Source organism: Drosophila miranda (genome assembly GCF_003369915.1).
Source record: "Drosophila miranda strain MSH22 chromosome Y unlocalized genomic scaffold, D.miranda_PacBio2.1 Contig_Y2_pilon, whole genome shotgun sequence".
Taxonomy (NCBI): domain Eukaryota; kingdom Metazoa; phylum Arthropoda; class Insecta; order Diptera; family Drosophilidae; genus Drosophila; species Drosophila miranda.
Genome location: NW_022881614.1, coordinates 10,238,150 through 10,252,078, shown reverse-complemented (window position 1 = coordinate 10,252,078; position 13,929 = coordinate 10,238,150). Strand labels below are relative to the sequence as shown.

General features: G+C 42.9%; 1 protein-coding gene, 2 long non-coding RNA genes and 3 other non-coding genes across 8 annotated transcripts in view; 4 read left to right on the top strand and 2 right to left on the bottom strand.

Moving 5' to 3' along the window:
• Nucleotides 1–4,593: 4,593 nt before the first annotated feature.
• Nucleotides 4,594–5,044, bottom strand: LOC117192727. Its single transcript, XR_004474428.1, has 2 exons — nt 4,982–5,044; nt 4,594–4,882 (listed from the first exon to the last, which is right to left on the bottom strand). It is a non-coding gene; the product is annotated as an uncharacterized LOC117192727 (long non-coding RNA).
• A 107-nt stretch (nt 5,045–5,151) lies between these two features.
• Nucleotides 5,152–11,791, top strand: LOC117192725. Of its 2 annotated transcripts, XR_004474424.1 has the most exons (11): nt 5,154–5,216; nt 5,320–5,459; nt 5,812–5,859; nt 6,054–6,106; nt 6,291–6,344; nt 6,526–6,585; nt 6,782–6,837; nt 7,022–7,084; nt 10,428–10,493; nt 10,668–10,717; nt 11,688–11,791. It is a non-coding gene; the product is annotated as an uncharacterized LOC117192725 (long non-coding RNA). The 2 variants fall into 2 exon arrangements; XR_004474423.1 differs by having other exon boundaries at nt 5,152–5,459.
• Nucleotides 5,905–5,989, top strand: LOC117194210. Its single transcript, XR_004474776.1, has one exon. It is a non-coding gene; the product is annotated as a small nucleolar RNA R38 (small nucleolar RNA).
• On the top strand, nt 6,139–6,221 carry LOC117194221. The gene has a single exon (XR_004474787.1). It is a non-coding gene; the product is annotated as a small nucleolar RNA R38 (small nucleolar RNA).
• Nucleotides 6,873–6,956, top strand: LOC117194223. Its single transcript, XR_004474789.1, has one exon. It is a non-coding gene; the product is annotated as a small nucleolar RNA R38 (small nucleolar RNA).
• A 314-nt stretch (nt 11,792–12,105) lies between the features above and the next one.
• Nucleotides 12,106–13,929, bottom strand: part of LOC108159839 (protein FAM13A) — a 29,216-nt gene continuing 27,392 nt past the window's right edge. For both annotated transcript variants that reach the window (XM_017293430.2, XM_017293429.2), the window contains exon 3: nt 12,106–13,709. In XM_017293430.2, the coding sequence (XP_017148919.2) occupies nt 13,002–13,709 (708 nt within the window). In that variant the 3' untranslated portion in view covers nt 12,106–13,001. The remainder of the gene's footprint in view (nt 13,710–13,929) is intronic.

The following is a 13,929-nucleotide window of genomic DNA, read 5'->3' as shown; positions in this document are numbered from 1 at the left end:
CCTTAGACCAACTGCGGGATGAGTGCGTGGAAATAGAGGCACATCTGAAGAGGAAGGCTCGATCTTCGTGGCGAGGAGCACCCAAAGCCACAAACTATGGTCGCGGGCCGAATGCGAACGTCAGCGAGGTCGCGCAGGATCGGTCGATTGGCGATGAAGAGGCAGAGGTCATTGAGGAAGCGCAAGTGACACAGCGTGTTCCACAGAAGTTGATTTGCTGGAACTGCGGGCAGACCGATCATGGCTTTAGGGACTGTATGGCATCGGAGAGGCGAATTTTCTGCTACCGGTGTGGAAAGCCCGATGCATATTGTCCAACCTGTCCGAATTGCGCGGGAAACGTGAAGAGGGGTGCCATCCAAGCAGGCGAATCACGCTCACAGAAGGGGCCTGCGCAGAGAAAGTAGAAGAAAATAAAAATGAATTAGATAGACGTAAATTGCATGCTAGGTTAAGGAACTTATCATATGAAGAGCGCTTAAGAAATTATTTAGAAACCAGAAATAGAATATTTTCTGAACTACGAGTGGATGGTATGCGAGCACTGTCGGTGCGGGTAAGAAAGGCGAGATCCCGTTTTAAGCAAAGGCGAGCTATGAGGAGGCAGGTGATTGCTTCAGTAAAGCGTTGGTGCAAGAAAGACCCGAGAGTTTTCGCAGAAATCTCTATAATGGGCGAGTCCGTGCGAGGCCTGTTGGATTCAGGCGCTACACACAGCATGCTAGGGTGTAATGGTCAGGAATTCCTGGAGAAGCTGGGCGTGGAGGCTCGTCGATATTCTTCTATAGTGAAGGTAGCGAATGGGGAAGATCGCGCAATCGTTGGCCGAGTAGAATTCCGTGAAATACAAGGGAGAGGTAAAAAGATTAACGTTTTTCGTATGCCCCTTCTTGGAACAGGAAATTTACTTGGGGGTAGACTTTTGGCGGGTATTCTCATTGGCTCCTGAGGTGATGGGAGAAGGTCCAGTAGGGGCATCTCACAGATTAGTGGAAGAAGTGCTGGCTGATCAAGTCGCTCACTATGTGGAAGGCCCGGAGAAGGAGATAGTGCAGGAAGAATGGGAGTTGTCAGAAGAGCAAAGGGCAGCCTTGGATCAGGTGAAGGCAGAGTTTCTGACTTTCGAAGCCGTAGGCCTGGGGAGGACGTCGAGAGAGACTCACAAAATTCAGTTGGTGGAGAAGGCCGAGCCTGTGAAGGATCGACATTACCCGCTGTCGCCAGCGATGCAGGAAGTGGTGTGTGGTGAGGTGGACAAAATGTTGGCTTTGGGAGTCATCGAGTACAGTGATAGTCCGTGGAGCAACCGTACCACCGTGGTGCGAAGGCCGGGCAAAAATCGTTTCTGCCTCGATGCCCGAAAGCTCAACAAAGTAACCATCAAGGACGCTTACCCACTTCCTAGCATCGAGGGGATCTTGTCTCGTCTCGATCAGACGATATATATCTCCAGCGTCGACTTAAAATTCGCTTTTTGGCAAATCGAGCTGGACGAGCAGAGTCGACCATATACGGCGTTCACGGTGTCGGGACGGCCTCTGTACCAGTTCCGTATGATGCCCTTTGGCCTCTGCAACGCCGCACAACGCCTATGTAGACTGGTCGATAAGGTGATTCCGGTTGAGATGCGTTCAAACGTCTATGCGTATCTCGACGACTTGCTGATTATAGCTGAGGACTTCCAAACGCACGTGAAGATTCTGCGACAGGTTGCCGAGCGTCTACGAGAAGCAAATTTAACGATAGGGCTGAGCAAATCTAATTTTTGCTATAAAAACATTAAATACCTGGGTTTTATAGTGGGTGGAGGAGCGCTGAAGATGGATCCGGATCGTGTGTCGGCCATTTTGCGCATTCCCGAGCCGCGATCTGTTCGAGAATTGCGTAGTTTCCTGGGAACTGCGGGCTGGTACCGGCGCTTTATGAAAAACTATGCTGAGATGGCCGGTCCGCTCACAGACGCCCTGAAAAAGTCGGGAAATGGAAAGTTTAAATTGACGGAGGAGGCAAAACGAGCCATGGGGGAGCTAAAAGCTGCACTCACCTCGGCACCAGTCCTGGTACACGCGGGTTTCAAGCGGCACTTCTACATACAGTGCGACGCCTCACATTATGGAGTAGGAGCCGTACTCTTCCAAAGGGATGACGAGCAGAACGAGAGGCCCATAGCGTTTTTCTCTGCCAAACTGAATTGCCACCAAAAAAACTACTCGGTTCGCGGAAACCTTGCACTTATTGCGTAGGCAGTTTTACTGGCCGAACATGGCGATAGAGGTGCGGGATTATATCCGACGGTGCACCGTGTGCAAGGAGTCGAAAGCGCCGAATTATCGGATGCAGGTCGGGATGGGGCAAGAAGTGGTCACTGAGCGCCCGTTCCAAAAACTTTATATTGATTTTTTGGGCAAATATCCGCGGTCAAAGAACGGTCAGGCGTGGATATTTATTGTAGTTGACCAGTTCTCTAAGTTCACATTCCTAAAGACCATGACCAAGGCCACAGCAAAGGAAGTTGTAAGATTCCTCGTTCACGAGGTGTTTTACAAGTTTGGAGTGCCGGAGATGATTCACTCGGACAATGGGGCTCAGTTCGTCTCGAAAACTTTTAAGGAGATGACCGATGCATTCGGAGTCACTCATATGAGGACGCCAGTGTATTCTCCGCAGAGAAACGCAGCCGAACGCGTGAATCGAACAGTACTCAGCGCGATTCGGGCGTATCTGGAAGACGATCACCGGGACTGGGATGTGCATCTGCCGGAGATAGAACTGGCTATTAGGAACTCGGTTCACGAGGCAACAGGCGTAACACCATTCTTTGCAGTCTTCGGGCAGCAAATGTATTTGCATGGGTCATGCTACAAGCTGGCAAAGCGACTGCGGTCGATCGGCGAGCATGACATATCGCTACTGGAGGGTCAGGACAAGCGACAACTCATCCAAGAGAGGATACGCGCTAGTTTACATCAGGCATACGAGCGTAGTAGGGTAAGATACAACCAGCGAGCTCGGGTGTTTTACGCGAGGCCGGGACAAGAGGTATTCCGCCGAAATTTTGTCCTTAGTGACTTTGGAAAAGGCTTTAATGCCAAGTTCGCGCGCAAATTCATCCGATGCCGGGTAGTGAAGCCAGTAGGAGAGAACGCGTACGCTCTGGAGGACCTTAACGGCCGTCCCATAGGAGTGTACCACGCCAAAGACCTGAGAATGTAGTGAGGTGTGGGTGTGGTTTGGTCTCATTCACCAAGTAACAACCCCGAAACCCTATTCACACACACACACACGCGCACACGTATACACGGACCTATATAAATTTAGGGCTGACCGGCCACGGCCAGCGATCGCCCACGTCGTTTGAATTTAAAGAAAAAAAACATAATCCGCACTCCAAACACCGTTCCACATTAAATGTTATTCTGTTCCGTGTGTTGTCCTTTATTTAGTAATTAGTATTAGCTTAAACCGTTTAACGTACATTGAAAAAAAATATTTAAAAACCCCAACACCTTTCACGAACCTAAATCTGCGATCAGCTGTTCAGTGCCAGAAGATTAACCCTTAGTGGGTGACGCGGGGGTCCCATCAGTCCACCGTATTTGGTCGAGCGATTTGTGAAAAAAATATTGTTTATTGTTTATGTCCCGGGGACCCTTAACAAGAGCTCTTGGTAGGTTAAGCCTCCGTAGGGGCCCGAGTTAAATTAACTCCCGTAAAACTGGATCCAGTCAACTACACATATTCCATTACGTATGGGTGAGGGTATCCCTGTTGGTTGAACGAAATTGCAGCAGTTATTTCCTTGTTTGCCTTTGTGTCGAACGTTTTGGTGTTTCTTAGTGGTTAGTGATAATTTTGAGTATAGCTATTTATTAATGAGAAAGATAAAATTGTCAATTTACGATTATTAAAGCTTGGATATATATTGAAGCATGATGCCTTAAATTTAAAATAGAGGGAGGACGCGTGGCGTAAGCCATGGATTAGGCCAGCCGTCACCGTTCCAGCAGAGGGTGGCAAAAATGAACGTTGTGTTTGGTCACAGGTAGGGCGGGCGCGCGAAGTGATAACACCCAAGCTTCACCCACTTGATAGCCGTCTGTTTATGATTTTCTTTGTTGTTGTTAGGTTGTTGTCAGTTTTGATGTCCCGAGAAGTAGTATGTCTCCTTTTTTGTCTACATTTGGCGGGCAAGGGGAACTACCCAGCCCTGGGGTCGACAGCTAGCCGGCATTGCCCTCTGGGAAACAAGCCAAGTGTAACAAACTTAAAAATTGTGTTGTTGGAAGCTGGGTTGTATACGGTACATAAACCGTCTACAGTTTGGTCGTCGCAACTAGAACTTGAACCAGTTGGACTGCGGAGTGGGTATCCTACGGTTCGCGAAATGAGTATCTGAAGACACGGCGACAGCCTCTGATGATTGCGATGGAAAAATTAAAGACAGGCAGTTGTGGTACTGTTTCTGATACTGAGTTTTATTGAACAAATGCATCTCCTTATACAGCTAGCAGTGGTACTCTTATTGTATGGGAAGGAACGCCAGGCTCCATGTGAGTGTATTTTTAGATAGGGTGCACTTTCTCTGTGCGGGGGTTACATTTCAGTGCATTTACTTAGGTACTTGGCAGCAACAAAGTAAACAGTTTATTGCTTCATCCTTTTTGGTGGGTTCGAGTTTACAAGTGCAATTGTCTATTCTTAGTTGCTAGTTAGTTAGTTGTAATTTTCGTGTCGTCATATTTATTCACATGAAGTGACATGGACAATTGTATTTATGAGTTTTTGTGTATGAGATTGTACTGTATATTCTGTAATATTAATAAGGTATATGTCTGTGACTGAACAGTATTCTTCATACCTTCCCAAACACACAACTGGTTGCCTTCGAATGATGTTAACGGCGTTCGCAGTTTCATATTTAAACAAATGTATACCATCTATAGTAAATTTGTTTCATTTTAAGTCAAATATGTTTACTTACTTTGGCATTGCTGTGTTGCTGCTTACAGAAGACAAATACGCAATGATATGAAATTAAACTACCGATGTTTTGCAAAACATCGATGCATCACTCAACATCGGTAGCAGCAAAAACATCGGAAAACATCAGTAAACATCGGCAGGAAAACATCGGTGCTCGATGCATCGATGTTTTTGTACATCACTAATAAGAATAAGAACTATTCTTTCTATTTCCGCAGCGGCCATCATGAGCAGTTGGTTTTCAATTCTGATTACAAATGCCACATGCCGAAGAGCATTTTTCCTCGAATTTGATGAAAGTATAATTAAATGTTATATCTCTCATTGCATTTACAGAACGCAGAACGAATGCGGTCGCTTGCATTGTCAGCAGTTTGATGGTGATTACAATGTAGTCCAATATTATTATGGAGATCCACCGGCCTGGTGCTGCTGTGGTCCCACTGTGTGCTGTGTGTTGCCGGAGCAATAGTAAGGTTAGTTTCGTTCGGAAATGGATGTGAAGTTTTTGTTTCTATGATGCTAAATATATACCGCCCCAGTCGGAAGAATAATGTCGATTGGATTTTTGTACTGATGCTTCAGTAATAGAGCTATCGTGAAAATTCGCACATGGATTGGTTTTAACCTCATTCTGTTAGTTTTCAGTGGCACCTACTGTACTCTCGCACCAGCAATGTCAAGACTGTCTTTCTGTGATGACAAACCAAATAGACAAGCATATAACCGAATAATTATGTTGATTTTCAAACCACTGACTCTAAAAAGTACTTCGAGTGCTCAAAAATTTTTGAAAATGTGCTAATGCTAATGTATGGCTCTTTACAGGTGGCTCAGCATGAGGAAATTCTGGGAAAAGCTACTCCTATTTAAATGGTAAGCAATCATCAGTATACATATTTACATATCTGTAGGTACCCCCTTAGGCAATGATGAACACCTTATTTAAGCCAAACAGTTATCCCTGTCATAAGATAAATTGATGATGCATTAAGCTGATCTTTCAAACTGTCTTGGCCAGTATTTCAACAAATTCCATTTGTGTTAACTCGACATTCTCTTCCTTACAGATTCCACTTACATTACCGAATCGGGGACACAAAGAACCCGCCACTGATTTAAGGTAAGTTTAGAGCACATGGCATCCATCAGTTATTCTGTTTATGATGAACACCTTATTTAAGCCAAACAGTTATCCCTGTCATAAGAATAATTGATGATGCAGTAAGCTGATAAAATCAGCCTAAAATAATACTCCATGTAGATGTATGCACACACCTATTGAAAACGCATTTTCTTTTTTGCAGAATTCTTGCAACCAATAATGATGTGTTGATGTGATGGTGGCCTAAGAAAATTGGGTAAGTTTCGTATCTCTGAATGGTTCTTTATCATGATCATGATGTTTTTGAACACCGCCCCAGTCGGAGAAATGATGTAGATTGGTTATATTTGCTGATACACTAAAATTGTTATGTACTACATGCTATTTCATTAAAAGTTCGAGTATTTTATTAACTTTGATTATATTGTATCTTGCAGAAACCTCGGCTACTCCTTCGTTCGGTGGTTGTTCAGCTCAGGCAGTCCCATAGAGATGAGGTGCGTACATATATATTTATAACCCTTTGACCATATACATATTTACTCTGATGACAAACCTATAGACAAGCATATAACTGAATTTATGTGTGTTGCAACATTTACTCGACTGAAGCCCATACATTTAACAGACTAATGGTAGTTACTACTAATAAATTCAAATTATATTAATCGGTAATATGTATATTTATTTTAGAAGTTACTCCTTGTGGACCCAGTAGCGGATTGTGATCAGGACGATTGCTTTTTATGGTTAGTAAATACTGATTAGTGCCACTAAATAAAGGAAATCTCTATGATGAGCACTTTTTAAAGCCAAACAGTTATCCCTGTCATAAAAACAATTGATGATATACTAAACTGACAAAGCAATTTTCTTTATTTAGATAATGTCTTTGTGGAATATTTAAATAACAATTTTTTTATTTCATTGTAGATAAGAAAAGGCATGCGGCCTTCATCTACAGGAATCAAAATGACTATGCTGAATGAATGAATGGTAAGTTTTCCCCACTTATTTAATGATTTAAATGTAGTAAAAAGTAGGGCACTCTCATGATGTTCTTAGATACCGTCCCAGTCGGAGAAATGATGTCGATTGGTTTATTTAGCTGATATTAAACAACATCTTGCCGCTAAAATTAACACTTCGCCTGTTGATATAGTTGTGACTAAATTTACATTTAAACATAAGCGCAACATATCATCCTTTAAAATTCTTCTCCCTGATTCTTTACTATCCTGTTCTCTAGAACCGTCAATATGGCCTGAGCATACAATTGTGCATGAGTTCCTTCTCAAAGATTCGAACTCGAATCCAAGAATTACCGAACATTCTCCAAAAAACTGATGTACTATTTTTCCATGCACTATCAGAACGTTCGCAGTTTGCTGGGAAAGTTGCGTCAAATTCATACTAATAGCGCGTCCTTTGATTTCGATGCCATCGCGTTTACCGAAACCTGGCTTAACTCCTTTGTCAATGATCACGAAATTTTCATTGATAGTTACACTATTTATAGAATGGACCGCCCATCTTTTGCAGGTGGGGTTCTGATTGCAGTTAAATCTGTTTTCTCATCTGAGTTATTCCCATTCAATAACATTCATGGAATTGAATTTGTTGCAGTCAAAGTTCGTGTTGGCTCCGCATTTTTCTATTTAACCTGCTCTTACATTCCTCCCAGGTCTGATGCTGAGCTTTACTTACACCACCTTTCAGCAATTAATAATGTTGTTTCTACATTAGGGTGCAATGATCGAATTATTGTCATGGGGGACTTTAACCTCCCATTTCTTACTTGGCTGCCTTGTAATGACGCTAACCTGTTGTTTCCCAATTGCCATAATGACTTTATCAATGGGCTAACGGATATTTCCCTTGTCCAAATTAATGCCGTTAAAAACATTAGGGACAGACTTCTTGACCTCGTTTTTGTTAACGATGGTTCTCTTGCTACTGTATCTAGAGCAAGCCCAATATCTCTCCCTGAAGATCCTTACCATCCAACTTTGTTGATATCACTGGAGTGTACACAATCTGGAGGTGCTGACAGTTCCATGGCTCCTTGTCACATAAAGTGTTTTCGCAAAACAAACTTTATTGATTTAGATCTACATCTCTCGCGTGTTGATTGGTCGTTTCTTTATTCATTACCGAACATAGATGCAACTGTTAACTCGTTTTATAGTTCTATTTACTCCGCCCTTAATACGTTTGTTCCAGATATCACTGTACCTGTATCGTCCAAGCCTCCCTGGTTCTCCAAGTATTTGTCATACTTAAAAAATAATAAATCCCGGCTCTATAAAAAGTACCAGAAGTCGGGCTCCACGTTGGCCTTAGCTCTATACTCCTCCGCTCGCTCTCTGTTCCTTGCCGTCAATAGTCAGTGTTATAATCATTACCTTTCACAATGTAGTAGTAACTTTCGTAGTGATCCTAAAAAATTCTATTCGTTCTAAGCGCAAGTCAAACGTTTTTCCTCCGTCCCTTCATTACCAGAACAAAACAGAAGCTTCTGCTGTTGGTATTGCAAATTTATTCGCTAACTTTTTCCAAACAACGTACTCGTCTCATATTTACAACGCATCCACTCCGTATCCGTACCAGCTACCTCAAGCTAACAGCATTTTTCTGCCCTTTTTCGAGGAAAGCGTTGTTCTGGAAGGTTTGTCATCTATGGACATATCGTTTTCTGCGGGTCCAGATAAGGTACCAAGTTGCATCTTAAAACACTGTGCCCAGTCCCTTTGCACCCCCTTGACCTTTCTCTTCAACCTCTCCTTGGAACAGTCTTGTCTCCCAGTAATTTGGAATGAGTCCTACATAATTCCGCTTCACAAAAAAGGTTCAAGATCAAACATTGAAAACTATCGTGGTATCGCAAAGCTTTCCGCCATCCCGAAGCTTCTTGAGTTCCTGGTCACCCGGCAACTGCAACATCTTTGTTGCAGCTTGATATCTCCGTCGCAACACGGTTTTTTCAGACATCGTTCAACATCGACTAACCTTCTTGAGTTTTCTAACCTAATCCACCGTGGTTTTCAAATTGGTTTGCAGACGGATGTAGTTTTTACGGACTTCAGCAAGGCATTCGATTCTGTGAACCATGCTCTGCTTATTCAAAAGCTCTCTTTATTAGGGTTCCCAACGAATCTTCTAGATTGGATTTTGTCCTATCTCTCTAACCGTACTCAACGTGTTTTGTTTTCTAACGTGTTGTCAAATACTGTTAATGTTACTTCAGGTGTGCCACAGGGAAGTCATCTGGGCCCGCTTCTGTTTATTTTATTTGTGAACGACCTTCCTCAAGTTATAACATACTCTACTACACTAATGTATGCTGATGATGTCAAAATCTGTCTTTCTTACTCTGATTGGTATTTGCACACACGCCTTCAACTTGATCTAAGTGAACTACTATTGTGGTGTTCAACTAATCTTCTTTTTCTGAACCTTTCCAAATGCAAACTTATGACATTTTACCGTCGCGCTCCTCATTTTGTCTCATATGTTCTAGGAAATCATGTCCTTGAGCGAATTTCGAGTTCAAATGACCTCGGAGTCCTTTTTGATCATAAGATGTGTTTCAACACCCATATAGCTGTAACTGTAAATAAAGCTAAGGGTGTTTTAGCGTTCATCAAGCGTTGGTCCAAGGAGTTTGACGACCCGTACGTTACGAAACAACTGTACATCTCGTTAGTACGTCCTATATTGGAGTATTGTTCTTGTGTGTGGAGCCCGCAGTATAAAGAGCAGCAGGCTGTTATTGAATCCGTGCAAAAGCAATTTTTAATTTTTGCCCTTCGGAACTTTAACTGGGACTCGGGTAGAATCTTGCCACCCTACCGGTCTAGGCTAAATCTTATTGACCTGCCGTCGTTGCACCATCGCAGAATATGCAATGGCGTAATGTTCGTGCACAAGCTCCTTCTTGGGACTGTTGACTCCCAAACTCTCTTGGGTCAGATTGACTTGGCCGTTCCATCCAGACCTACCCGTACTTTTAGGCCTATCCGTCTACCCATATGTAGGTCTAATTATGCTGATCATGAACCTTTTAGGGTTTTATGCCATAACTATAACTCCCTCTGTCAAACCCTATCCCCTGAACTGTCTCTTAAACTAATTGCATGCAATATTTATAATCATTTAAATTTAGCTAACTTTTAACTTATCCTTTTCCGCCTTTAGTAACGAAGTACCATTATTAACAGATAATTTGTTAATTTAATAAATAAATAAATATAAGTAGTTCCTATATCTAACATTATATATTATTATGTTAAATATTGAAAATAATTTGTATTAATGCTATTCTTATTTACATTTACAGGCTTTATTTTGGAAATATATGGAAAGATTCTTGAGGAAACCAATTTATAAATGGATTTAATTTGAGGTATGTTCCACCTTTCGTCTGTTCTGTAGGAAAAAAGAAAATTAGGGCACTCATGTGATGTTTTTAGATACCGCCCCAGTCGGAGAAATGATGTCGATTGGTTTATTTAGCTGATATTTTCAATTTTTACCCATCCATTGTTTATTTATGTTATGGTTTTTTTTACATTTCCAGTTTGAACCATTGATGCATGGATTGTGGCATGGCCCTCTTGTGAGCTAATGGTACGTAATATCAAAGACTATACAATACCAAGATGTCGCATGAGGAACAAATGCTTTTTCAATTTTCGTTTGACGCTTCATGTCGGCTAGTACTTCAATTCTCTTTTACGCTACCTTCGCCTCCGAAGTGCTACTCGGCTTCGTCAATGCCTCGGTCAGCACGAGCTCGAGCCAACCCAGAAATATGCTTGTAGTTGTGTATATGTGTGTATGTCCTAGGTCGGCACGGCCATAAACCGGTTTCGCCCGCAGCATATACGGCTTTTAGCTTCACACACAACGGCACTGAAAGCATGTCAGTGCTGCGTGCCGAAACCGTAGGGCAGCGTGGTCGCTGATGTCTTTGGCGCGGCACAGTGGGGACTCAGCCGAAATAGTCAAAAAATTGTATGAGTGCTTTAGATAAATTTAATGTACGCATCTAATAGAGAATTTTCCAATCGAATTTTCAAGATAGTTTTAGTTTAGGAGATATAAGCACTCAAAGTTTAACATTTTTTCAGTGTGCAAATATTTATTGACTAACTAACTAATTTAGCAAGCTGAGACGGCCAAAGGTCCCACTGTGCCGCTCCAATGACATCGGCGATCCGCGACCACCGCTCCAAAGACATCGGCGATCCGCGACCACCGCTTCAAAACCGATGGGCAGCGGGGTCGCGGTAGAGACGAAGTACAGGCGAAAAGGGAATTGAAACCCCGCGCGCTCCCTCGTGCCTTTTGGGTCCTAATGTTAGGACCCGCCATAGAATAGCTTTTTGGTCGCTCATGCGACATCTTGGTATTGTATAGTCTTTGGTAATATTTAATTTGTTGACCCTCTTCATTTCATGACGAATACCTTGACAAGCATATACCTGAATGTTTATGTCGAATACACACTTGACTGATCCACACCCACCCGCCCCCTCCGCTCAATGTGATTCATTCGCCATCAGTAACTGATTCGAATCTTATCCTTTTATTGCAGCCACTGGCAGAATTCTGGAGAACATCGACTGACTAAAAACTACCACAATTATTCCGTGAATGTTATCCCTAATTGATGAATAAAAACAAAAGTTGTACTTGTAATATAACGTGATATATTTTATTTTGCATATTATGTATAGACATTCAATCTGTTCAGTTGTCGAAGGGGATACATACATACGTTTAATGCTACAAAAATTGCTTCCTTTCGATTCGACCCAATCGTGTGGGCTACACATAAGAATATTCCATTTGTAAATGTTGACCTTTATATAAGTGGTACATATGCGTACAGTACAGTACAGTATATAATTTTGTATTCAATATTCATACATATATGGTATGTAAATATACATACATATATGCGTACGTTGTTACATATGTAAGGTTAATATATATATATGCTTGGGTTGGGCTTTATGTATTTGTAAATATATTCAGAAAGGTTACGATACACGTTCAAAAACTCAACAAAGCAAATCAATTTCCCAGGCACTTGGCCTGCACTCGATACAAACTCGACTCGGCTCGACTTCCGTTTCCGCTTCTGCTGTCAAAGAAACTGCCAACGTCAAATGCCAGAGGAAGCTTTTGATTCAAATCACAGCTAGTATAGGTAGGGTAGGGGCTGGGGGTAGTGCTGTTCTATAAATGGCACTAGTTTAGATATCGATATAAGATATTTCATACTACCAGACAACATTTATAAAGATTTTGTTCTGCTTTTACCTCTGCCTCACTAAATCTAAATCATTCGAAACTGAAACTAAAGCAAAGTCGGGAGTATCCCGAGAGAGATGAATTTATGTTCGAATCAATGGAAAATACAAATGTAACACATTTTTTAGCATCAATGATGACTTGCAGAAAGAAAATGAGTGAGAGGTATAAATTCCGAGTGGAAGTTTCAAGCATATACTACATACTACATACGGACGAGAGAGTCCCAATCAAATGTCTTTCGGTTAGGTTAGCCTTCTCCGCCATAATCGTCGATTTCTGTAACATTTCTCTTCTTTTTATTCGTATTATTCATAGGTGTTTTCAAAAAACAATAAGGAATCAACAATATTCATAAAATGTATCATTATAGAATATATGGTAAAATGTAAATCTAAAAACTACACATCTATAATAATATCTGTATAAATGTATGGGGTAGGGGGCGGGTATTGGGATATGCATACACACATCCAACCGAGTATATAGGTATGTTTTTTTACATTTGGTTTTTTTGTGGATATGAAATAAATAATTATCGCATGCAGGTGAATAGATGTTGATCGAAAGACTGATTGATTGAGGCTCAAGGCTAGTGGCCAATGTGCTTCTTGATCAGGGCCTGCAGCAGTCGGACCTTGCCCTTCTTCTCTTTGTACTGGGCGTAGGTCTCCGTCTCGAGGGACCTTCGGTCCTGCTTCAGCATCTTGCGGCCGTTCTGCTCCTCGAACAGCGACTCGTACTCGCGTATGGTGGCCTTCAGGACGGCCTTCTCGTCGCGCACCCGCTCCGGCTGCTCCCACAGCTGGTCCAGGCTCAGTGCGGATATGTTCTCGCTGGAAGACTCCGTCGATCCAGCCGCCGGCGCTGGCGCTGGCGCTGCTGGACCCGTGGTGGTGATGGTCGACTCATCGGAGGAAGCGTTCTGCGTGAGGGTATTTGGCGCCATCGAGTCGCTGGGTGAGTTGGTGGTCTCTGTGCTGTTGTTCGATGAATACTGCAGTGGTGTGGAGGTCGACTCGAAGACCATAGCCTCGTGCTCCAGGATGGTGGGCAGCTCCGGCACCCCAGTCCGAGTTCCGAACATAACAGTGCGGGCAACCAGACGCTTCAGCTGACGGTAACGATCGTACAGCGGCCGGGCCGCATCGCGCTCTTCCTTGTTGATTGGATGGCCGTAGAGATTCTCAAAATACAGCAGACCATGCTGGACGGCGGTCTTTTCCTGCACCAGTTGATCAGCCGTCAGTTCCTCCAGCTGCCCGGAGCGGTGGCCATTGGTACGCTTCTCGTTGAGATTCTGCAATGGAAAGACGAGGGTGAGTACGGTGCAAAGGTGATCATCGGATCAATGAAAACAATATGAAAATGACACTTCAATGCCACAGAAACCCCCAAAAAAGCACAAAACTGATAAAAGCCCCAAAGCGGGACGTAAACAACACAATCTATCAGCGCCACTGCATGGGGCATTATTTCATTGGGTCTCATGACAAACAGACAACAATCCGCGCGAGACG